Genomic DNA, 20,849 nt, shown 5'->3' with positions numbered 1-20,849 from the left:
TGACAAATTAGAAATGTTACATTGATTTAATTCAACAGAAATTGCTCTAGGAAAAGATGAATTAGAATTGTTAATGGTTTATAATTATAGTTAGCAAGAGCTGAAACAAACCAATCCAAAGTTTAAAAAAAAAAAAATCACTGTATATAGCTTATACTTGGCAAAATGTATCCAGGGTATCACAGTAGTTGTGGGGGGGGCTGTGTGTGTGTATGTTTTGTTTTTTCAAATTCTCCAGTCAACATAGAACACACATTGTGGTCTACTCACTAAGAGGATATTTCTTAGAAAAGTCTGGGTTTTAACTCATTAACTTGCTCCAGTAAAAGGCTGAGCTGGCCATGTAAATGGTATCGTATTTGCTCGATTATAAGATGACCCCCCAAAATTTGAATATTAATTTAGAAAAAAAAGCCAGAATAGGAGTAATAGTAATAGTAAATATTAATTTGCAGGTAAACAATTTTCAATTTTTGCATATGTAATAAAAACTATAATTGAGAAAAATGCATTTCCTTTTTATTTGCCAACCCCCCCATTATGCACATCTGCACCCCCAATATGCCTTACATCCATTATATGCTGCTGCCCCCCAGATATGCCTTATACCTCCCCAAATGCCACTCTGTCTAGTGGGGGCAGGCGGGTAATGTCTGCACGATGCACGCGGACAACCTCTGCTGCTGTCCGGTACATCAGCTGGGGCTTCTACGGTAGAGCAACCAAAGGTCATGCTGGCGCTCAGTCATAGAAGCCCCAGCAGAAATATAAGACAAGGGGTATTTTTCTGATCATTTGCTCTGAGGGGGGGGGTTGTCTTATACAAATACAGTATAACTCAAATAGTGAGAAACTCACTGTAGTTTGGGCCTTTAAAGTAAATATTAAAGCCAATGAACTGAAACACAACTTTCCTGACCACTTTCACGTTTAGTGAATAGAACCCAGACAGACAGCGGACTTGCCTTAACGGTTCAGTGCTTGTTATGAGTTTATGTAATCTTGATGCTTTTCAGTAGCATTATTTGCCATTTGTTTTTCATCCTGGCTGTGAAATTTTCTACCATCCACTTCCACACTGTGCTGTGTTTATTGTTGTAAACAGGAATTATAAGGCACATCAGGGTTGCTATATTTAACACAAAAATGATCCTTAGCCCAGTAGTAAATACCCTATGCCTAAAAACTGTCATAGCTGCAGTTTATTAATTGGTGTCATTCTTACCTACACAATCAAAACTAACCAAGCTATCTAATTATATGCAACAAAATATCCCTATGGCAAAACTAGTACCTAGTTCCTTAGCGATTTTCTCATTTTCTTGCTGAAAGGAAAGATCACTTTAAAGCAAGGGTTTTACAGGTGTTTACTTGTGGCTGATTTTCCTTAAGCTCTTGTATGAACATGAGTATCGTTTCCCTTATACAGTTAGCCCTAGTAACAGCACTCAGTGGTTGTAAGGACAAGAAATGTAACCGTATACCATTTCTGATTTAAAACATGCTGTCTTGGAATCAAAGGAATAGTCCTACTTAAGGGCATAATGCTTTAAGCCTGTTCATAGAAAAAGAAGGGATTGCCCGTCGTGTCTCTAGGACACTTCAATGCCCACATGAGATAAAAATCAATCTCATTGCCATCCAGGGAATTAAAGGGACAACCTACTGCTACAAACAGCCAATTTACTGCATTAAAATATATATTTTTTCACTTGGGAGATAAAAAAAAAAAAAAAAAAACTACTTGCCTTGTTAAAACAGTGCAGCACAAGACCATCTCTGCAGTTCCATCCATGTTTTGGTGCTGGTGATTGGCAGGATCCAGCAGCCAAAGTGCTCCCTTTTGAAAGGGACCTTGAAATTCTTACCCAAGGTGAACACATATCCTGCAAGGCAAAGAGTTTAGGGTGAGGATTCTGATGGGTGCCTCATATTTGAAGGAAAAAGACATTGTTCTGTTCTACCACCATCTCCTCTGCACTCTTTTGAATGGTCTACATTTAATATGGACTTAAAGATGGGTTCATGAGAACAGACAGAACCACGTCGCATGTACCTGCTTTCATGTGCTCCCCTGCCCAATCATCCTTCACTTGTTTTTTATTTGTGTATTTATTTTGAAGGTTTGTAGATAGTTTGTCCTTTTAAGGAGTAATATAAATTGCCTCTTAAACATATTCCATAACACTTTTGAAGCATTCAGCTTCATTTGAAGAACTTGCTCGGAATATGTGTATTTATATTTTATATCTTGTTAATATGCGCATATTAAGTATTTCAACACATTTAGAATGGTTATTTAAAGACTGCGTACAGATCTGTGAGTTAAAAGAAATGTGGGCTCTCTGTCATGTGTCAATGTGATATAATTTGCCTTGTGTTCAGAATTATTTGTGCATATAATTTTATTTTACGTATATATTGCAAGCCATATCTCAATGACCCCCTGTACATTTTTCATGCCGTCTACCTCCCAATGGCCTCTGTGCATGTAAGTAACCTGTCAAGTAACAATGCTTGTATTTTTGCTTTTTTTACTGATTCCATCCTTTCTTTAGCAACTGAAAAAATACAAATTGTAGCATTCCATAATATCCTGACTATATTGTACATCGTTTACCACTGTTTTATTTTATTCCTTCCAGTAAAATAGCCTAGATTCTCATTTCACCTCCTACTCATTATTCTGCTTTATGTGCGATCCATTTCTTTCATTGAGTGGTTGTGCTTTGCAGTTTTAATTCAGTTAAATCCGTTAAGTTCCTTGTCTAAACATGACATTTAGTATTCTAACAATGATTAACTGGTTATATTTTGAAATAAAACATCATAAATATTTGGGGTGCATGAAGCTAGGGCTGCTAGCAGGGCTTGTAATATATATATATATATATATATATATATATATATATATATATATATATATATATATATAGATAGATAGATATCTATATATATATAGATAGATATGGTGCTGAAACAGATACAATATATTTACACTATATATACTTTTTCGCATTAAGCTAGAGGTAGGTAGGAGAATGAAGAACTGAAAAGGCATCTTTATGCTGAAAGAGAAATGCCGTTGGCTTTTTAGTCTTAACGCTACGGGATTTAATCAATAGCAGTTTGCTTTGACTAAAACAAATACATTTGCTTGAGTGTATTCTGCACATGACTCGGGCTTGACCATGTTTTTCAAAAACTGATCCCCATGGAATCTTCATTGCGGATCTTTTCTGTGTGCTAAAATGAACCCATTCAATAGTGGTTACAAATTTATATATATATTAAGTGTGTGTAAATAGTGGAACCAGTCATATAAAAATCTGTTATGAAGATCTGGATGTTTATTCCTCTCCATTGTTATCTCTCTCCTATTAAGTTCTGGATAGTTTATGATTGGTTCAGAGGGGGAGCCTTTGTAAGAGTGTTGGAAGAAGAAGGGAGCGACAAGAAATGTATTAGCTGAGGTTGTGCCGCATTTCAACACAGATCTTGTCTTCCATGAGATGAGCTATTAAAAAAAGCTCCAAACCATCTACTCTGGTATACAAAAAAAAATGTTCAGGTAGTTTTAATTAATGAATTTAGTTCTTCTAGAAGTAGCGCTAGATTCTCTTTAACTTGCGGGTGCTTAATTAGTTCTTTAATTCAACCGCTTGGATAAATTAGTAACAATCACCCATTAGGAATCATTACATCATTATAGAGTCTGCTCCAGACTGCGTGAGCCTGAGAATCTTTTATTCTCCTTGAAGTGTGCGTGAAAATGTTGGGGTATATAGGTAAAGCATGAAATATCCCAGGAAAACCCACAGCATCTGTTTGAAACTCGAAGGCCATGCCTAGTTATCCTCAATGGATGTACAGGTGCGTTGTACAGTTACTTTTTACATATCCCTATAGAACTGATAAAGCAGTGCCGCAAAAAGCATGCTTAGTGATTCCCCATACATTTTAATTATTAGGATATTTCATGAAATTACAGGGAATGCATGCCAGTGAAACATATGGATATTAGAAAAGTAAATGACAGGATTTTCATAACATGTACTTGTTAAAATTGAACTTGCCATATGGAAATATTTCAAGTAGTGTAATTTATAGCTCATCAACTTTCAACTTATTTAATCTTCCCCAGCGTGATAACACTCATTTGAATGTCTTTGTGGCTTGCCTTGCAATCATCTTCTAAGTCATAAGTATGACTTTTAGATATAACCAAAGATTGTGTGAACAATTTGCTCTAGCCACAAGAATTATTCACATTAAAAGCAAATTGTATCAATTCATGTGGCTCATTTGTTATTGCCCACAAAAACACACTACCAAACTCTTGAGATGATGTGTGTCCTATTCTCCACAGTAGATGTGACATGAGGACATTATCGAGGTTATGCCCTTAATGTTGTTCAATGACTTGTTTGTTTGTTTTTTAAATCAAGTGTTGACCTCGTGTTCCCCTGGTTATAGCCAGTCTGCCTGCAAGTGATGTCAGCTTGTATTTTCTTATTGAAAAATAGTGGCAGACAGCGCTTTAAAGGTAATAAGGAGATAGCTGGCCTGGACTAAATGTGCAAATTCTTAAAATATCCTTTCACTCCCAATTTGTGTAATTGCAGTGCCATGCTCTGTAACCCATCAGCAAGTGCTATAAAATCCCACTAGACAAGCTAAATACAAGATTTTATACCGCTGAGAGTTTGTGAAGTCCCACTGTTGGGATAGTGTGTGGTGTTGGTTTAGTTTAGGTTTTACAAGTAAGAAATAGCTCTCAACTTGATCTATTTTTCTGCTCCGGTTGTTTCAGAGGTGGGTCAGAACATAAAAAGTTGTGAAAAGGGCAACCACTTCCATCCATAGATGTGTTTTGTTTTTGTTTGGTTGTGGAACATAAGGTGCCAGATTTGTACAACAATTAACTTGTGATTTAATAGAAAACACCTTGTGCTTTTGTGATCATAAATAAAGGCAGAAGCATCAAATCTCTTTAAATGGCCCACTAGTACACTGAGTGGCTTTGTAGGCGGTTGAGACAAGGGCCCCTCAGAACTTCAGAGGCCAAAATTATGCACGTGCCAGTAGATAATTTACTCAAGATTATGATGCAAAAAAGCAGGTACCCCAGAAATATCTTGCTTAATTGCATATTAAAACATTAAACTTAATTATGTATACATATGTACATATAATGTGCAATATGTGCCCTGCTTGAATGCACTATTGGCTTTGCTGGCCACCTTGTCAGCCCAAATGTTTTTTTCTTCTGAACCAATCAGATTCTTATGGTACTGTCTAGTTTTTGATTTTTTTTTTTCTTAACCCTTTTTAAAATGCCCAGCAGTCAGACCCATCATCATCATATTACTTACTAGGCCCAATAAAACATAATCTTTTATTGGGCCAAGGTAGAAAAATATGCATCGTTAGATATGCTTTCGAGACCTTCAGTTGGAATCTAAGTAATTCGGATATATCCATTTTTCTCACCAGGGTACACAAGAGTGTCTATCTATTTAAAATTATATAATTTAAATGTACAAACAGTTAAATATTCATAACAAATCTTCCTTACAATTCCAATCTTTACCAAAACAACATTTATCTGTATGCACATCACTTTTTGTCCTTTGGGCCATATTGCCTGCATTTTATTTCATTGTAACATGCTATAATTGACACGTACAATAAATGAGTTGGGCGGGTGCAAAAGTACACAATGAGCTTTACTGCCCTAAGTCCGAAGTGTATTGTAAGTATCCTGTCTGACAGTTATTTTAATCAACAGTATGTCTTTCTCGGTTTCATGTATATTGCTTTTTAAGTGACTGTCCTGATTTAGGGCCGTTTGTATTTGGTTTTTTCCCCCAGACATCAGTGAGACATAGTGTTTCCCTCACTTATTTTCATTATTCACCTAAGAAAGAGGCATTTCATTCACCACCAGGTATGGTTTGTATAAGCTGCTTCTTCCTCAAGTTACAGCCCATGATTGAACCAGTTCCTTGTTTACTATAACAGGACAGAACATGTTAGGCAATGCGTGTTTATGGTAAATGTAGCCCAGCTGTTTTTATTTTGTCATTCATTAGGTTGAAAATGTTTGAGAGCATATCTTAATGGGGTTTCGAAGAGTTTTCCTGTCCCTGTACCTCTGCTGGTCAGGCAGCTTTTCGTTAAGGAGACACTCCATTCCCCCCACCATCAAATAATAATGTGCATTAAAGTCCTTTAAAAAAAAAAAATTAGGCGAAGAGCATTTTTTTAGAAGAAGCTGCAGTGCATGTTATTATACTTTGCGATGTTCTCGCACCCTGTTTTCTACAATGACATGATTGAGGTTTTTGTGCATGTCTGGTGGTTTATTTAATCCCTCTTTGAACTCTTGCTGGAGCTGATGTTGCAAACCAGAGATAACATTTATTTCTATCCAAGTATTGGAGGAGTAAGGTATAACATGTAAATGCAAAATCTCTCCGTGAGTGCAAGGATATGGAGTCTGTCAGCATAATTGATAACAGTCAGAGATGAATCAAATGTCTCCATGTACATTTACACATACTCTCAGTTCGTTAACACCCCTCTTACCTACCCCCACTCTCCCCTGTCTGTTTCTGTAGTGTACCTGTTTTCTTAATATTCTATTTTTTATGTATTTAATTTACTAACATTGATAAATTACTGCAGTGGTTTTCTTTTTTTCCCTCTTATTATCCACTAGTGCCTGTTTGTGATTTATTCAATGTTTACTTTTTTTTTTTCCTTACCACAATAATTGATGAAGCATAGTTTAAAAAATTCATGCCACCGGTTTGTCAGTGATGTCTGTTTTACGTTCCATTTGTAAAATGGTGATCTCTGAGACATGAGACTGTTTATGAAGAACATTTCTGATATTAGGGTCTTGTGAACCATTATTCCACATTAAGAGAAACCTTACCATTGCTAAAGGGACCATTACAAGTGGTATGGACCTCGCTAATGATGCACGCTAAAATGATGGCCTGTAGTTTTATTGTTTCTGATAATATAACGTGCTAATGATTGTCCGCATTTATTTTTTTTGTTTACAAATTGTAACCGTGGTAATCTCACATTACACCTCTAACACAACATGCTTTCTGTGAATAAACTTAGACCACTTTGATTCACGTGATGAGTTAACAGCTTATCTTTGATTTGTGTAGAACTATTGGTTTATGAACAGCTATTATATTTGGTGCATAACAGTCACAGCTATGAATAAATTGTAAATGCACATTATTAATGTTTGAGGCAGTGTAGATGTCCATGCAATGTCATATGTAGTACTGGGCCAATAAAATTCAAACCTTAAGTGAAGCATGATTTATTATGCAAGTTATAAGTTAATTTGAAATTCTTTCATATTTGAACAAATATAAACATATGGTATGTGTATGCATATCTTCGTCTCATGAGACTACTAATGATCTGTGTACCCCTATTTGGTTGAAATGTAAACAAAGAGAGAAACTTGTACATTAGTAGTAGGAGTAGCAGCAGCAGTAGTAGCAGTAGCAGTTTTATCATTGTTTGTATAGCGCCAACAATTTACACAGCACCTTTTACATTACATATATTCAAGGGGAATGACGAGACTAGAATAGACAGATTAGGACAAACCGATGCATTAGGTAAATAGGTCCTTGCTTACAATCTAGAGATCTAAAAGATATTTCAGGCCAGTTGGCCTTCTGCAGTATTCAAGGACTTCCAGTTGGAATCAATGATGAGAATACAGATAAGCTGTATGCGTTTGCGCGGATAGATCACAAATCATTCCCTCTCTCTAGCAATTAGCAGCAAATACTGTAAAAGTGAGTTTACATAAAGTACCCTTATAAATACAGAATATGACACACCTGTTACCATACTTACCATGCTTCATTTGGAGTGTAACATTTTGTTTAAAAATCATTATTACCATATTCTGCAGTAACGTAATGATGCCTTGTAATATTGTCCCAGACACCTCATCTAAAGAAGATTGCATAGTACTCTGACTACTTTCATATGCATTCTTCGAAAAAAAACACCTGACATAGAATCTGCAGCCCTGCAGCAGCCCTGCTTCTCTGTGGTCCAACGATTCTTGTACTGATTTGCTTCTTGAAAGAACTTCCATTGACATCAATTGGAGCACATTCCAAGCGTACTTATGGAGGTCTTAACAGACCCTCACCTACAGCAGTCTGAGTCAGTGTTGGAGCTGACTGGCAGGAAGATGTGTTCAGCGAAACGCCTCTCCTGCATGGCAATTGGTGGTGGAAGGGGCCAATACTTGTAAAGGAAATTCTGCATTTCCCGTGCATTTATAGAAGGGCCACACAGCTATCATATGCGTATGGTGGCTGGAGTGTCCTTTTAGAGGAACGTTCTAGTCCTCCCAATAGGAATTGACCTCCCTTTGAACTGAGTGGTAAATGGCAAAAACATCAGTGTTTAACTACTTATTGGTCCATAAGACTGGGTGCCGCTACTCCCATTAATTTACAACATCAATTAAGTAGGGTTTTTATTACTTGTTGTTTATATTTATTTACATTTTTAGCAGCACCAGCAGAGACATAGTTAAATACTCTTGGTTAGGAAAAAAGATTTATTCTCCTTTGATTTTGGGGTAACGTCTCCATTATGGACTTCAATATCTGACAGCTTTCTCTCATATACCCCAGAACACCATATTGTCAGTAGAGTCAAAAGTTAATTTTCTACTGTGTATCTTATTCTATTGTTTAAAAGGTGTGTGTGTGTGTTCACTTTCACACTAGTCATGTTTAACTTTTTTGGAACGGTGGTTTTCTGCTCATTACTAAGGAATGTGATTTAGCAGTTGACTGGATATAACCAGATGAACAATTTTTATTTTTCATTTCCCGTAGCAGTGGGTTTTTTTCTTCCTTATTTTCTGTTTTCAATTCATTAATGTATAAATGGACCAGTCATGTAGAAATGTAGCTCAGCTGATCTGTACAGTAATGGGGAAAACCACTGTTCTAAAATAAAGGATCAAACAATTTTTCCAAGTAGCATGACACTCAAAGATCCTTCTCTTAATTACTTCATGCATGTTAGACCACACAGTTCAATGAAACAACAATATGAGCATGTACTTTACTTGCATGTTCATTAGTTGCTTGAAAAGTCGCTTAGTTTCCATTGTAATGGCTAATGCCTCATTGAAATCTGCATTTGCAAATAATTTTGTGATTTGTTGTACCAGCAGTCGTGGTTAAATACAGAGTTGTTATAGCATGTTGCTCTGTGGGTGAAAATGTAAATGTTAACCATGTTTTTTTTCTTAATTTTTAGTCTTTGATCAATTAGACCTCGTCACTTATGAAGAAGTAGTGAAACTGCCAGCATTCAAAAGGAAAACACTAGTCCTATTAGGTAACGTTTTAATACATATAGAAAGTGCATTTTCCCATTTTGCCACAAGATATTAAAGTACTACAGCTGTTTGTTTTATTTAAAATTAGGTGCACATGGTGTTGGCAGAAGGCACATAAAGAATACTTTAATTACGAAGCATCCTGACCGATTTGCATATCCCATTCCACGTAAGTAAAAGGTCTAACACTTTAAAATTTCAAATAGTGTGTAGTGATCGTTTATGACAAATGGTACTTTTAATGTCTAACTCTTTCCAGTGGAGCTCTCGCCATTACGCAGCAGGCCATAATTATTAACAATTTGGTTCATAGCATGTGGAGCAATCAGTAGGAGCACTCAATGGCGACTGCTCAACGTTTAGGATTTTACCCTAGAAATGGATATATTTCCATGCTCTTTTTACCTGTTATAATTTACTGCACTGTCTCATCCCATCCCTACCTCGAAATCCCTTAGGGATGTGTCCTGGGTTTTTCATAGACTGTTTCTCCTTGAAACATGCTTACTTAAGCATATGTGTCTTAATTAAGTGTTTGGTGGTCATTTTTGTAACTACCATTGAGTTTAAAATGTTAATGTCAACTCAATTTGTATAAAATTGCAGATACAACTAGACCTCCAAAGAAAGATGAAGAAAATGGGAAAAATTACTACTTTGTATCACACGACCAAATGATGCAAGATATATCCGGCAATGAATACCTGGAGTACGGCAGTCATGAGGATGCCATGTATGGGACTAAACTGGAAACGATACGGAAGATACACGAACAGGGACTTATTGCAATACTTGATGTAGAACCTCAGGTATGTAATACAACTGACTAACATTTGTGTGTAGCTTGGATCCTTAAGCATAGGCACACACGTAATGTACTAAGTAACCAACCGAGTATTTGAAGCTGAACTAGGTCAGCTGGACTTTAGGTTCATACCTGCCTTAATTGAATGTATTTACTGTCTTAGCATTTCCTTCCTTCTCTGGAAAGTTGTTTCACACATCTGCTACCATTGTTGTATCATGGAGACGGGGGCGATGTCTATGCAGCCCCACCGCAGGCCCGCAGCCTACCACGGTGGCTCCTGCACGCTGTACAAGGAAACTTTCTCTTTTCCCATCCAGATTCCTGCTTCTCCGGTGAGAAAATTTTCCTTGCACAGTGTGTGAACTCCACAGCGGTAAGCTTGTGGGCCCACGTTGGGCCAGACTGGCCGATTTCCCACAAGGCCAGTCTGATCCTGGCACACATGCTCAGATAGTGCTCCCAAACAGAGCTGGGCTAGGGATGAATAGGTGGCTCTGGCACTTTAAGACCAGTGGTCGCCAAATGTCACACGTGCAGGTACATTTTATTTCTTATACTCACACAACCGGTCATCAGGATGCACAGACAGGGTGTGTTATTGGTGCTGTTCAGCCATCCCCCAGACCAGAGGAATCTACAGATGAGGTAAGAGGGTGCAGAAGGATGAATGAGTGAGTGAATGAATGTATAAGTGTTTCGGGGCAGAGATGACAGAGGCAGGATGTTTCGGGAGCAGTGGGGGCACAAGCAGGCTGCTATGGGACAAAGGTTGCACAGACAAGCTACTTGGGGGTAAATGTCGCTGGGACATGTTGCCTATGAAGCTGGGGATCCCTGGGGGGATTTTCACATAGGGATCCTGTGGTTTCTAGTTACGTCCCTCCTGTGCCATGTAGGCACATGAGCTCGACCAAACAATAAAGAATATGGGACTGGTGTCCAAATATTTCCGGGGCTGCTTTTCATTCTCAGTCCGGCCCTGATTTGTGTGCATCAATGCAAAGTCCCATGAGCATAAAATCCAGTGCTGTATTTTACCATTGAAGAAGATTTTATTTTATTTAGGTTGTGTAAACTTCCTCTTCTTGCAAACCTTGAAGCTGCCCCTGTTGTCACTGCATTTCACTTCCAGTGTGATCTATACAATTTAATCTTCTGGAGAGTCATAGCTGAACTTATAAACTTGTAACAATACAACTTTCAGTCCTTTCAGATTTCCCAATATAGCTGGAGGTTTTACAAAACCCTTTTTTGGTGTCACATTTCATTTACCTATATGGAATTCACTGTTGCCTACAGGCGCTGAAGGTCCTGAGAACAGCTGAGTTTGCTCCGTTTGTCGTCTTCATTGCTGCACCTACGATTACCCCAAGCATCAGTGAGGTAAGGAAGTTTTGCACAACAAAAACACAACTTTTGGTACATATTTAAAACGTACAGATTACTTGAACCAAAGGAACTAACCACAAAATATAAAGTCGTCATTAACTCTTCCAAATTCCTCATGCTGTTAGACATCTTTGATAGATACATTTCTTCCCATAGGCTACAACAGTAGAGACATTTTGTCCAAGTTAATAAATCTGAGCCTATACTGCATACCTGTTTTTCTCCCTTATAGTTACTTTTTTTTTTCTCCATTTAATTCTGCCCAGGGTTTCAATGAAAATAAATAATTACAAATATTCTATTTGTATTGAAAAGCTGCAGATTTCTTGTATATTTTTATACACAAGATTTAATAGATCTTACAGTATGCATGGAAGCTTAATGCCAACTTAACATCTGCTGATAACATTGGTTTGTAGGTAGCGTGTTTTCACATAGCGTTTTCCTATGTTCTGTATAATAGTGTAATATTTTGATATTATACATACATCATGCGCCACTGGCTTCCACAAAAGTGTGTACTAAGTGTCTGTAGTATCAAGCCTCCATTTCATTTTATTTATTTTGTTATTCATGTTTATTTCTTATTAGTTTTCATTCTTTTTTGCTTTCCTGAGTCACAAGTTTTTCTTTTCCTTTTACCTATACATTTGCATATTTTGCTAAGCTTCCACGATGGTGCAGAAAATTGCCCGTAAGTACCAGAGAGGACCTGAACATTATAAAAACCCAAATTTATATATATTCTATACATTTGCATAGATTTCTTATAGACGCTTCTTCGATTGTCTGTTGCCGTAACTATTGCGTTTTTTTTTTTGTTTTTTTATTGCTCTTAAGTTCTAAATTAGTTTTCCATTTTGAAAAATAGTATACAGGTCTCTGTAGATGCATGTATAGAACTGCAAGCCCATCTGACTGTATTCTTTCAACATTTAATATCCTTTAAAACTGTCAGTATAAATATATTTGACTAATTCTATGCAAAAATCAGAATTTTCTTCACTCTCCGTTCCCCCAGACTCCATGTTCTGCCTAGATCTAGAATATTTTAAAGACTTCTCTGGTTTACTTAATTTGAAATTTTTAACATATGATGATTCCCATTTGTGGGTATTATTAAAGGATTTCATACTTGGATCAATGTTAGAACGAACATTTGAATTTACACCCACATAGTTGCCACTGTTTATCCCACAATAAAGTGTCCATGGTCCTTATTATTTAAAAACTAAATATTTTTCATGCTCCTTGAAAGGCAAACTTGCCAATGCATTAGTATGAACGAATACATTTCGAATTTGTCTCATAGTTGCTGGTTATGCTAATGAACACTGGGAACATCTTGAAGGTTGTATTTTATATTTTTCTGAAAGTCTCATAATGAAAATCAAGAATCCTCTTAGCCTCAGGCAACTGTACCCTGCTGAGGATTTCTGCCTGTCTCCAGCTCAGTGTGATGCATCTTATTTTCTCCCTCCTTGATGAGACTCAAAGAAAGACACATCATCTATATTTATTTATATTATATTCAAGCAAATTTCCAGCATAATAGCGGTTTGTTACCCGCCAGCCCTCATTATAAAATTCTGCAATGTTATGTTGTTTGCCCCCCACACACACACCTTCTCTGCACTTTACAAACCTATGTTACATCTCAAGGTTGACATTTAGCAACTTTTTCCCCCCGTCAACTCTGGACTATTCTGTAGAAAAACTGGGTACATGAGTATTAAAAGAAAAAACACAATCTCTTATCCTGAAAGCAATTAAAGATATATATATATATATATATATATATATATATATATATATATATATATATATATATATTCCTGCCAGGAACTTTGTGTAAAAGTACCATAAGGCCAGATGGCCGCTCATGGGGCCAGAGTCTCAACTCCTGACCTGTCTATATGCATTAATGTATATTTGTTATGTCTGTTAACTGCCCCATTTAAATTACACAGAGCTGTGTAATTTGTTGTGCTTAATGAATAAAAGATAATTGTTAGATATTCAGACGAAGGAGAAAGCAACTTTGCCCTTCTAAACATAAATTGTATAGCCCTTTACATTCACAGTTAGGGTATAAGTTCTTACTATATATGGGCAATATGTGAATTTTAGGGATTATATTGGACCAGTCACAGGATACACTGGCATTCCACAGAAGACCCTCTAATAGTTACATCACATGTTTAAGAGCAGATGTTCCTAGCATTCAAGTTGAATTCAGACCTAAAGTGTGTATATGTATAGGAAAGAAAAAAGCATGAAAATGATTTCTTACAATAATAAAAGGCTAATGGATGATTAGAAAACATGTTAGTACTTCTAGAATTTTCCTAGTTTTCCATGAAAACAGCGAAGGGACCCCAAAGTTTTAAACAGTATTGAATGCTTGCGTATATTCTCATTAAATTAAGTTCTGAAACTTCACAGCCTCGATGGCACTGCTCAGCATAGACAAAAAAAAATTCTAGAGAACTCGACAAAGATAATAAGCAATAGTATATATGTAATTGTATTTTTTATTAGGTTTTAATCTCTTAAAAATGGCACAGAAACATTTAAGAAACCTTTTCCATCTTTGTGTGAACAACCTTTAAATTGTTGCTTAAGAGTGACATAATGAAATGTTCCCTGATTAGTTGGCAGTGGGGCAAAATCTTACATAATTAAAGATATATTTTTAGGAAGAGTCTGTGGATTTTACAGTACTCGGATTGATGTTTTTAATGATGCCTCATTTAAAAGTGTTGTGGTGTAGTAGGTGGCACAGCGCCTTTTTAATATCATCTTCTGCAGCATGTGGAGCTAACGCGTCATGGGCAGTTAGTGGTCCTTATGCATCCAGAAGGATACAGAGAGGACCAACTGGCAGAGTAGACATACATAACCCGCTCTGGTTTGCTTACCTTTTCCTTTGCTAAACTTAGAGACTCAAGTCTGCAAAGCTATACACTGTGTAATGTTATATTATACTTAATATGCTGACCTTGTGCTGCCATCACATTACTTTTGTTGCACAAAAGAGCTTTTATTTTCTATAATGTGTACATGAGTAATAGTGTAGCATTCTGTGTACTACAGTGTGGTATGAACTAGAGCCCTGCGCGGGACTACTTTTTTAATCCCGCTCCCGCAATGTGGGTGTTCCGCTCCCGCCACATTTGTGGCCAATCCCGCCCGCTCCCGCCACATTTGTGGCCAATCATGCCCGCCTCCTTACCTGATTTCCCGCACAGTCCCGCGCGGCTGCCCTCGAGTTGTTTCTTATGGCGTCTCTTCTCTTGCTCCGCCCAGGGACAAGGCGGAGTCACAGGAAGTGACGTCACATCACGTGACTCTGTTTTGTTCCTGGGCGGAGCAAGCTATCAGACGCTGTAAGGGAGCAGCAAGAAGGCAGCCTTGCGGGACTGCGCAGGATTACCGGGACCCGCAGGTACAGTGCCTGACCGCCCGCTCCCGTCCGCAGCCCCAGCAAGACCGCCCGCAAGTTTTTTGGTGGGTCCCACGGGACCCGCGGGACCCGCCTCCCAGTGCAGTCCTCTAGTATGAACTCTACAAAAAACATACCATTTTTAAAAATAAAAATGAAATCTGATAATTGACACAACTTTACATACATTTCACACATCTGCATTATAAGTGTTAATTAGGTGTCATATAATCGCCTGTTATGTATTACAGCAGATCTCGAAACATTTTTATAATATACTGGTATTTAAACTATTTGCTTGTAGTATTTTCCCATGCTGTGGAACATTACGATACCATGGATGCCACACTTACACCTTCGTTCCCTTGAATTTTTTTAAAAATTTACTTCAGTAACTGTTACTACATACATTAAATGACTACATTGTTTCTAAAGTATATCACCAATAAGATGAAACAAAATCTAGTACCATAGTAATAATTGAATCTGTGGACAAATCACTGATCTCCATACTAAATTCATGGTGTTTTAAGGGTCTGCCAGAGATTGGGTTAGCACTGTAGAATCATTAGGCCTCTCAGTGAAAGTGTTTCTATAAGTCATATGGGTGAAAAAATTGTCACGCTTGTGACTGGGAATGATATGTTTTCAGTTGTTTTTGTAATCATTTCTTTTAATACTTTTATTCATGTTGTTCTTTCAAATTGCATTGCAGGATGAATCCCTTCAACGCTTGCAGAAGGAATCTGAAATCCTCCAGAGAACATATGCACACTACTTTGATCTAACGATTATCAACAATGAGATTGATGAAACTATTAGACATCTGGAGGAAGCCATTGAACTTGTGTGTACAGCACCACAATGGGTTCCAGTATCCTGGGTCTATTAGATGACTTTCAAGATATCTGTTGGCATTTTATTATTACTTCAAAACCACCTTGTGCAGTACTTGGAGAAACCTTACTTGTTGACATTATCAACTGGTCTGGCCCCTAGAGACTACCTATATGTAGTGTGACCTAAATTTATAATTATTGTCATGTCCTAATAGATGGAAAGGAAAATTAAGGAAACGTCAACACTTGTTTAAAGAGACAGTATCTTTAACATTTAACTTCTTAGACTGTATTAAAATTACCTTTTTAAAATATATGCATTATTCAACCCTTTGGAATGTTATATTTTTGGAAATCATTGGATTTTTTTTTTTGTTTCAAAGGCCTTTGAAAACTGCACAAATTAAATGCTGCTTTCTATAATCTATTTTATTAATAAATTCCGATTGCTACTATACATGGGGTTCAACACTACATACAGTTTAGAATTTCAGCAATTGGATAGTTAAAGGCTCTGTTTAATTTATTTACACAAAGAAGCCTTTATCTATCGAAATAGGAGATTCCACATGTTCATATGGCCTTTTCTTTTGTTCTAGGTTTCTTTTCTTCAAAATGAAAAAAATGTTTACTGCATAGTAGTTTTATTTGATACTGTCTCTTTGAAGAAATCTGTAAACAATATAGACTTATGGAATCGGATCTTAATGCATGTGGACAGTCCCAAGCGTTTATATTAGTGGTGTATCTGTGTTGAACAAAACTGTAACCTACTTACAGAAACATACATTCCGTTCATGGCAAATCGAGGGAATTAAATACAATTATTAAAACCAAGTTGTAAACCTATGCACATCCCTTGCATTTTGGGCAACTTTATAAAACAAAAGAAGAATATTGAAACTGATTTTTATTATTAATCATGTAGTGAAACGTGTTTGTAATTTTGTCTCAGTTTAATTTGTTGTAAACAGGAAGGGTAACGACAGATTTTGTCACTTCAGAGATGTGTCGTCTGAGAGTATTAACTGTTTAAGTTGAAGCAAAAAAGGGTGTTTTTTGTTTTGGTTTTTTTTGTTACCCGTGTAATTGTTTGATAAAGGAAATAAGCAAATGCACAAATTTTAACAGAGTTCTCTGAAAGAAGTTCCGGGATCTCTTTTAAGTAAATATTCCATAAATCATAAAATAATCCTGTAAAATGGAATTTAACAATAGACTGACCATTTTTTGTTTTAAAAACACTTCCTTTTTATGTGTTCATCATTTATACGCCTTTAGATCGTTGATTTATTTGCAGACTTGTTAATGTGGCTGGGATATTAATGTCTTAATTCTGGTTACACCGTGTATGATTGTATAGCTTTTTTTTTTTTTTTTTTTTTTGTCTAGTGTCTTCATGGTACGTTTTTGGGAATTTTTTTGTTTTTCTATTTACCTCTATACCTTTTTGTTTCCCCATTTTCATTGTGACAATACTTTCATACCGTTTTAAAGCACAAAGTATACATTAAAATTCATGAAAAGGCATTCTTCAGGTGTCTGAGATTAACATTACTTAGTAAATACTGAGTAATGGGTAAACGTGTGCCCTCTTTTCCTTGGCTAAAAGAAAACAGAGCCACAGCCAGGTAGGCAGCCCACTGTGAACAATATCATGACACCAAAAAAAACTTTCATTAACCCAACAGTGCTTGCTTTCCCCAAATATTAAATCCGTGCTAAAATGTTGTTGGGTTTACTTTCATATATATATTTTTTTCACCTTTAGTATGCATTTGAAAATTAGTGGCATCATTGTACAGTCATATAACATACAATACTTTTTGCTCAAGGATTGTTGGTTAGAGCAAGTTGCCTGAAATATTGTGGTGATCAACAAAAAATGTTAACTATCGCCTCGAGAGTACAGATATGAATAAAATCATTATATTTTATTCTGAGCATTTTTCTTTCGGTCATCTTTGTCATTGTGGTGCTGTTTGTCCTATATTTACCCTGCCTTTCGCCAAGCTTGTAGCTTTCTTGCTGAAAGCTGCCTCCAGTTTTTACTGTCTAAATTTATTCTGCAGGATCTCCGAGTTTTTCCGGTAGTTTTTAGTCGGTGGAACGTTACTCCGCTATTATGTGAGCACAAACCATTTATGAATCAAAAAAAATTATATTTTTTCACAATAGCCTGTTCTCGAAAAACTCCCAAGATAGGAGAGCCATCATTTTATATCGGTAATTGGTGCTCTCTAGTTCTAGAAGTACAATCCCTAGTAAAAATCAGGATGATATGGACTGTATTCAATAACTGAAGCACCATTATCTAGCCATCCTGTTTTATATTGATGTTTAGTGTGTGTAAGTGACTCATTGAAACTGGAGTCTCACCGTGATCTCTCAGTAAATTGCCTTTTTAAATAACAATATAACATGCAAATAGAGAAATGTCTGGATTATAGTTTATTTTTTCATATCAGTTACCTTATCTAAGATATCTGCCTCTCCTCCTTATTATACAATTGTTTTGGACGGAGATGTTACTGGTGCTAGGGGAACCTAATTATTACATGCTGTTGACAAGTAGATTTCTTATTTCAAAGGACAATGTCAAATGTATTTTCTTCCTAACCTATGTCTAATTTAACAGATTGAATATCTTGCCAAGAAGATGTTTGTTTCCAGTGCCTGTTAACCATCATATAGCATAACTGTTTAGTATGTGTAAATTATTTAAAATGTGCAATCATATATTCGTCTTACATTTCCATTGAGAATTGCTAGTTATGTACATACATTTAATCACATTGAAAATAATTTCTTTGTATTAATCCCTGTCCAGACAAAGGGCTACATCTGAAACACCTGTGCTAAAACGGTTTCTTAACTGTCGTAAAAAGTGAGCCATCGAGTGTGATTTGCTAGTTAGCGCTTCTTATTGCCACTATTATAACATTTTGTTTTTGCATAAGCTCTGAAGCTGGATGGGATTAATACATTAATGATACAAACAACCATCTGTGAAAGTACGTACATTGGACTAGAATTTTTTTTTTAACCTGGAATAGAAGTGTAAACTGTACATTAATTCCTGAACAGAGAAAGCAGATACTGTCACTTTGTAAGATTGGTTAATCAAAATTAAAGCCAGGTGGAAGACTTTTGTAAAATGTTATTCCTGTGTTTATTTTTCTGCATCTTGTCTTTTCATGCTGTGTGGTTAATAAGCAAAAGCTGATGAGGTATGGTGCTCCACAGGTCAGCAACAACGTCTGACTGTTAAAGGCTTTTAGCATGACTAAATTCATTAGTTAAACTTTCATATAGGTTATGTTTGTTTTTCACTCCATTCCTCATGAAAGCTGAGATGAGTGGACATCTTTGGCAGGGCCTGTATAGTCTCCCATCTTCACACCCCACTCTTCCATAGGCTGCCTCAACTAGTCAGCAACTTAACAATAGGAGAGAAGTAAATAAACATGATAATTTGTATGGATCACTAGAAAACAAAGTTACGGGTGCTATATTTTATTTTAAAATTTATCATTTAAACTGCTACAAAAGGTCATCCAAACCTATTTTTTCTACCCATATTTAGCATGGCTCTATTGTGATGGACAGAGCTGGTGGCCAGTAGAGGTGCTGTCAGTGTCCATACACTGTTGGATTCAAGTGGTGAGCAATGAGGATGCTGTTCTGCATATCCTAAACACTGAGTTGTCATTTCAATCTTGCCCAATAAAGCTTTATCACATAAACAAGATACTTTTTACAAGCCTTATTTTCCTCTTCAATGGCAATAATCCAAAAGTGCTTGGATTTGTGCCACATGAAGTTTAAAAAAAATAAATGAATTGCGGCATCATTTGTCATCATTAAAAAAATATATATGGCACTCAAGTGCTTGTCAGTATGAGACGTTGCCTTTTGTAATGCTACATTTAGTTATAAAAATGTCAAATTCAGCGCCATTAACTACGCAGAACTATACAACTGATGGGAAGAAACAGTTTTACACATATTATTGTGAATAAATTAGTAACCTTGTCCAAGCAATGATAAGATAAAAAGTAATTAAAATATGGAGCATTTCAAATTCTATTTATGGAAGTTCTTTTCTCCCATCCATCTGTGAAATAGTACCGCAAGGTAATTATCACTCTCATCAAAGACTTCAAATTGTAATTAAAGATATACCATATTAATTTTTTTATTTTTTTTTTTAAACTCCTGTTAAAGCTTGAATAGGAACACGATGTTATGTTTTTAGACTAGCCATAGGGTTTCCAGTGCCATGGAAAAATCATATCTGTCACCCCATTTATATGCTACATTTGGTAGTGCCGAACATGCTCAGTTGTTTGTGTGTGTTTTAACATGATCATACTGCTTCAGTGCAGTTTTGACCTGAGATGATGGAAGAGTACTTTACAGCATTTCTAGATAATCTATTTTCCATAAATAATTTCAAGATGTTCCTCATATTCCTGAGATGATTAGCCTCAGCCTTTTTCACATTAGACTTACTAATGACGGAGCAAAACTAGATTGCACCAATGAATTACACAACCAATTGCAACTTGGCATCTACTCAATAAAAGGAGAGTTGAGAGGAGAGTTGTGATTTCAGCTCTTTGGCTTCACTACAAATCATGAAGGTCCAACCCAAGTGAGCCATCTGCTGCTTCTCCCCCTGGGCAGGAGAATTGCTTAGCCACACCCAGTCTGACACAATACCACCAAAATTCCTCTCCCATTGCCGTCCTATGTCATCTTCTCTGGGCCTAGTCCTGACCTAGTAGCAGCTACTCCTGCATGGGTAACCATGTCACCTTGTGTGGATAGCCCCACCAGCTTATGAAGCACTACCTCAGAAGAGGGAGAGCACCAGGTAGCTTACCCTAGGAAGTCCAAAGCAATGATAATGGATAGTAAAGTGCAGGGGCCACAACTACAACTCTC

The 20,849-nt window shown here is 36.6% G+C and overlaps 1 protein-coding gene across 3 annotated transcripts in view; it reads left to right on the top strand.

The window, feature by feature from the left end:
* CASK (calcium/calmodulin dependent serine protein kinase) overlaps positions 1-19,057 on the top strand; it is a 117,072-nt gene extending 98,015 nt beyond the window's left edge. For 2 of the 3 annotated variants that reach the window (XM_053457449.1, XM_053457447.1), the window contains 5 exons: positions 9,337-9,417; positions 9,507-9,587; positions 10,025-10,227; positions 11,526-11,609; positions 15,776-19,057. In XM_053457449.1, the coding sequence (XP_053313424.1) occupies positions 9,337-9,417; positions 9,507-9,587; positions 10,025-10,227; positions 11,526-11,609; positions 15,776-15,952 (626 nt within the window). In that variant the 3' untranslated portion in view covers positions 15,953-19,057. The remainder of the gene's footprint in view (positions 1-9,336; positions 9,418-9,506; positions 9,588-10,024; positions 10,228-11,525; positions 11,610-15,775) is intronic. The other variant, XM_053457448.1, reaches the window with a different exon arrangement.
* The last annotated feature ends 1,792 nt before the right edge of the window (positions 19,058-20,849 follow it).

Source organism: Spea bombifrons, chromosome 2, assembly GCF_027358695.1.
Source record: "Spea bombifrons isolate aSpeBom1 chromosome 2, aSpeBom1.2.pri, whole genome shotgun sequence".
NCBI lineage: Eukaryota > Metazoa > Chordata > Amphibia > Anura > Pelobatidae > Spea > Spea bombifrons.
Note: the sequence above shows the minus strand (reverse complement) of the source record. Positions and strands in the feature narration are given on the sequence as shown.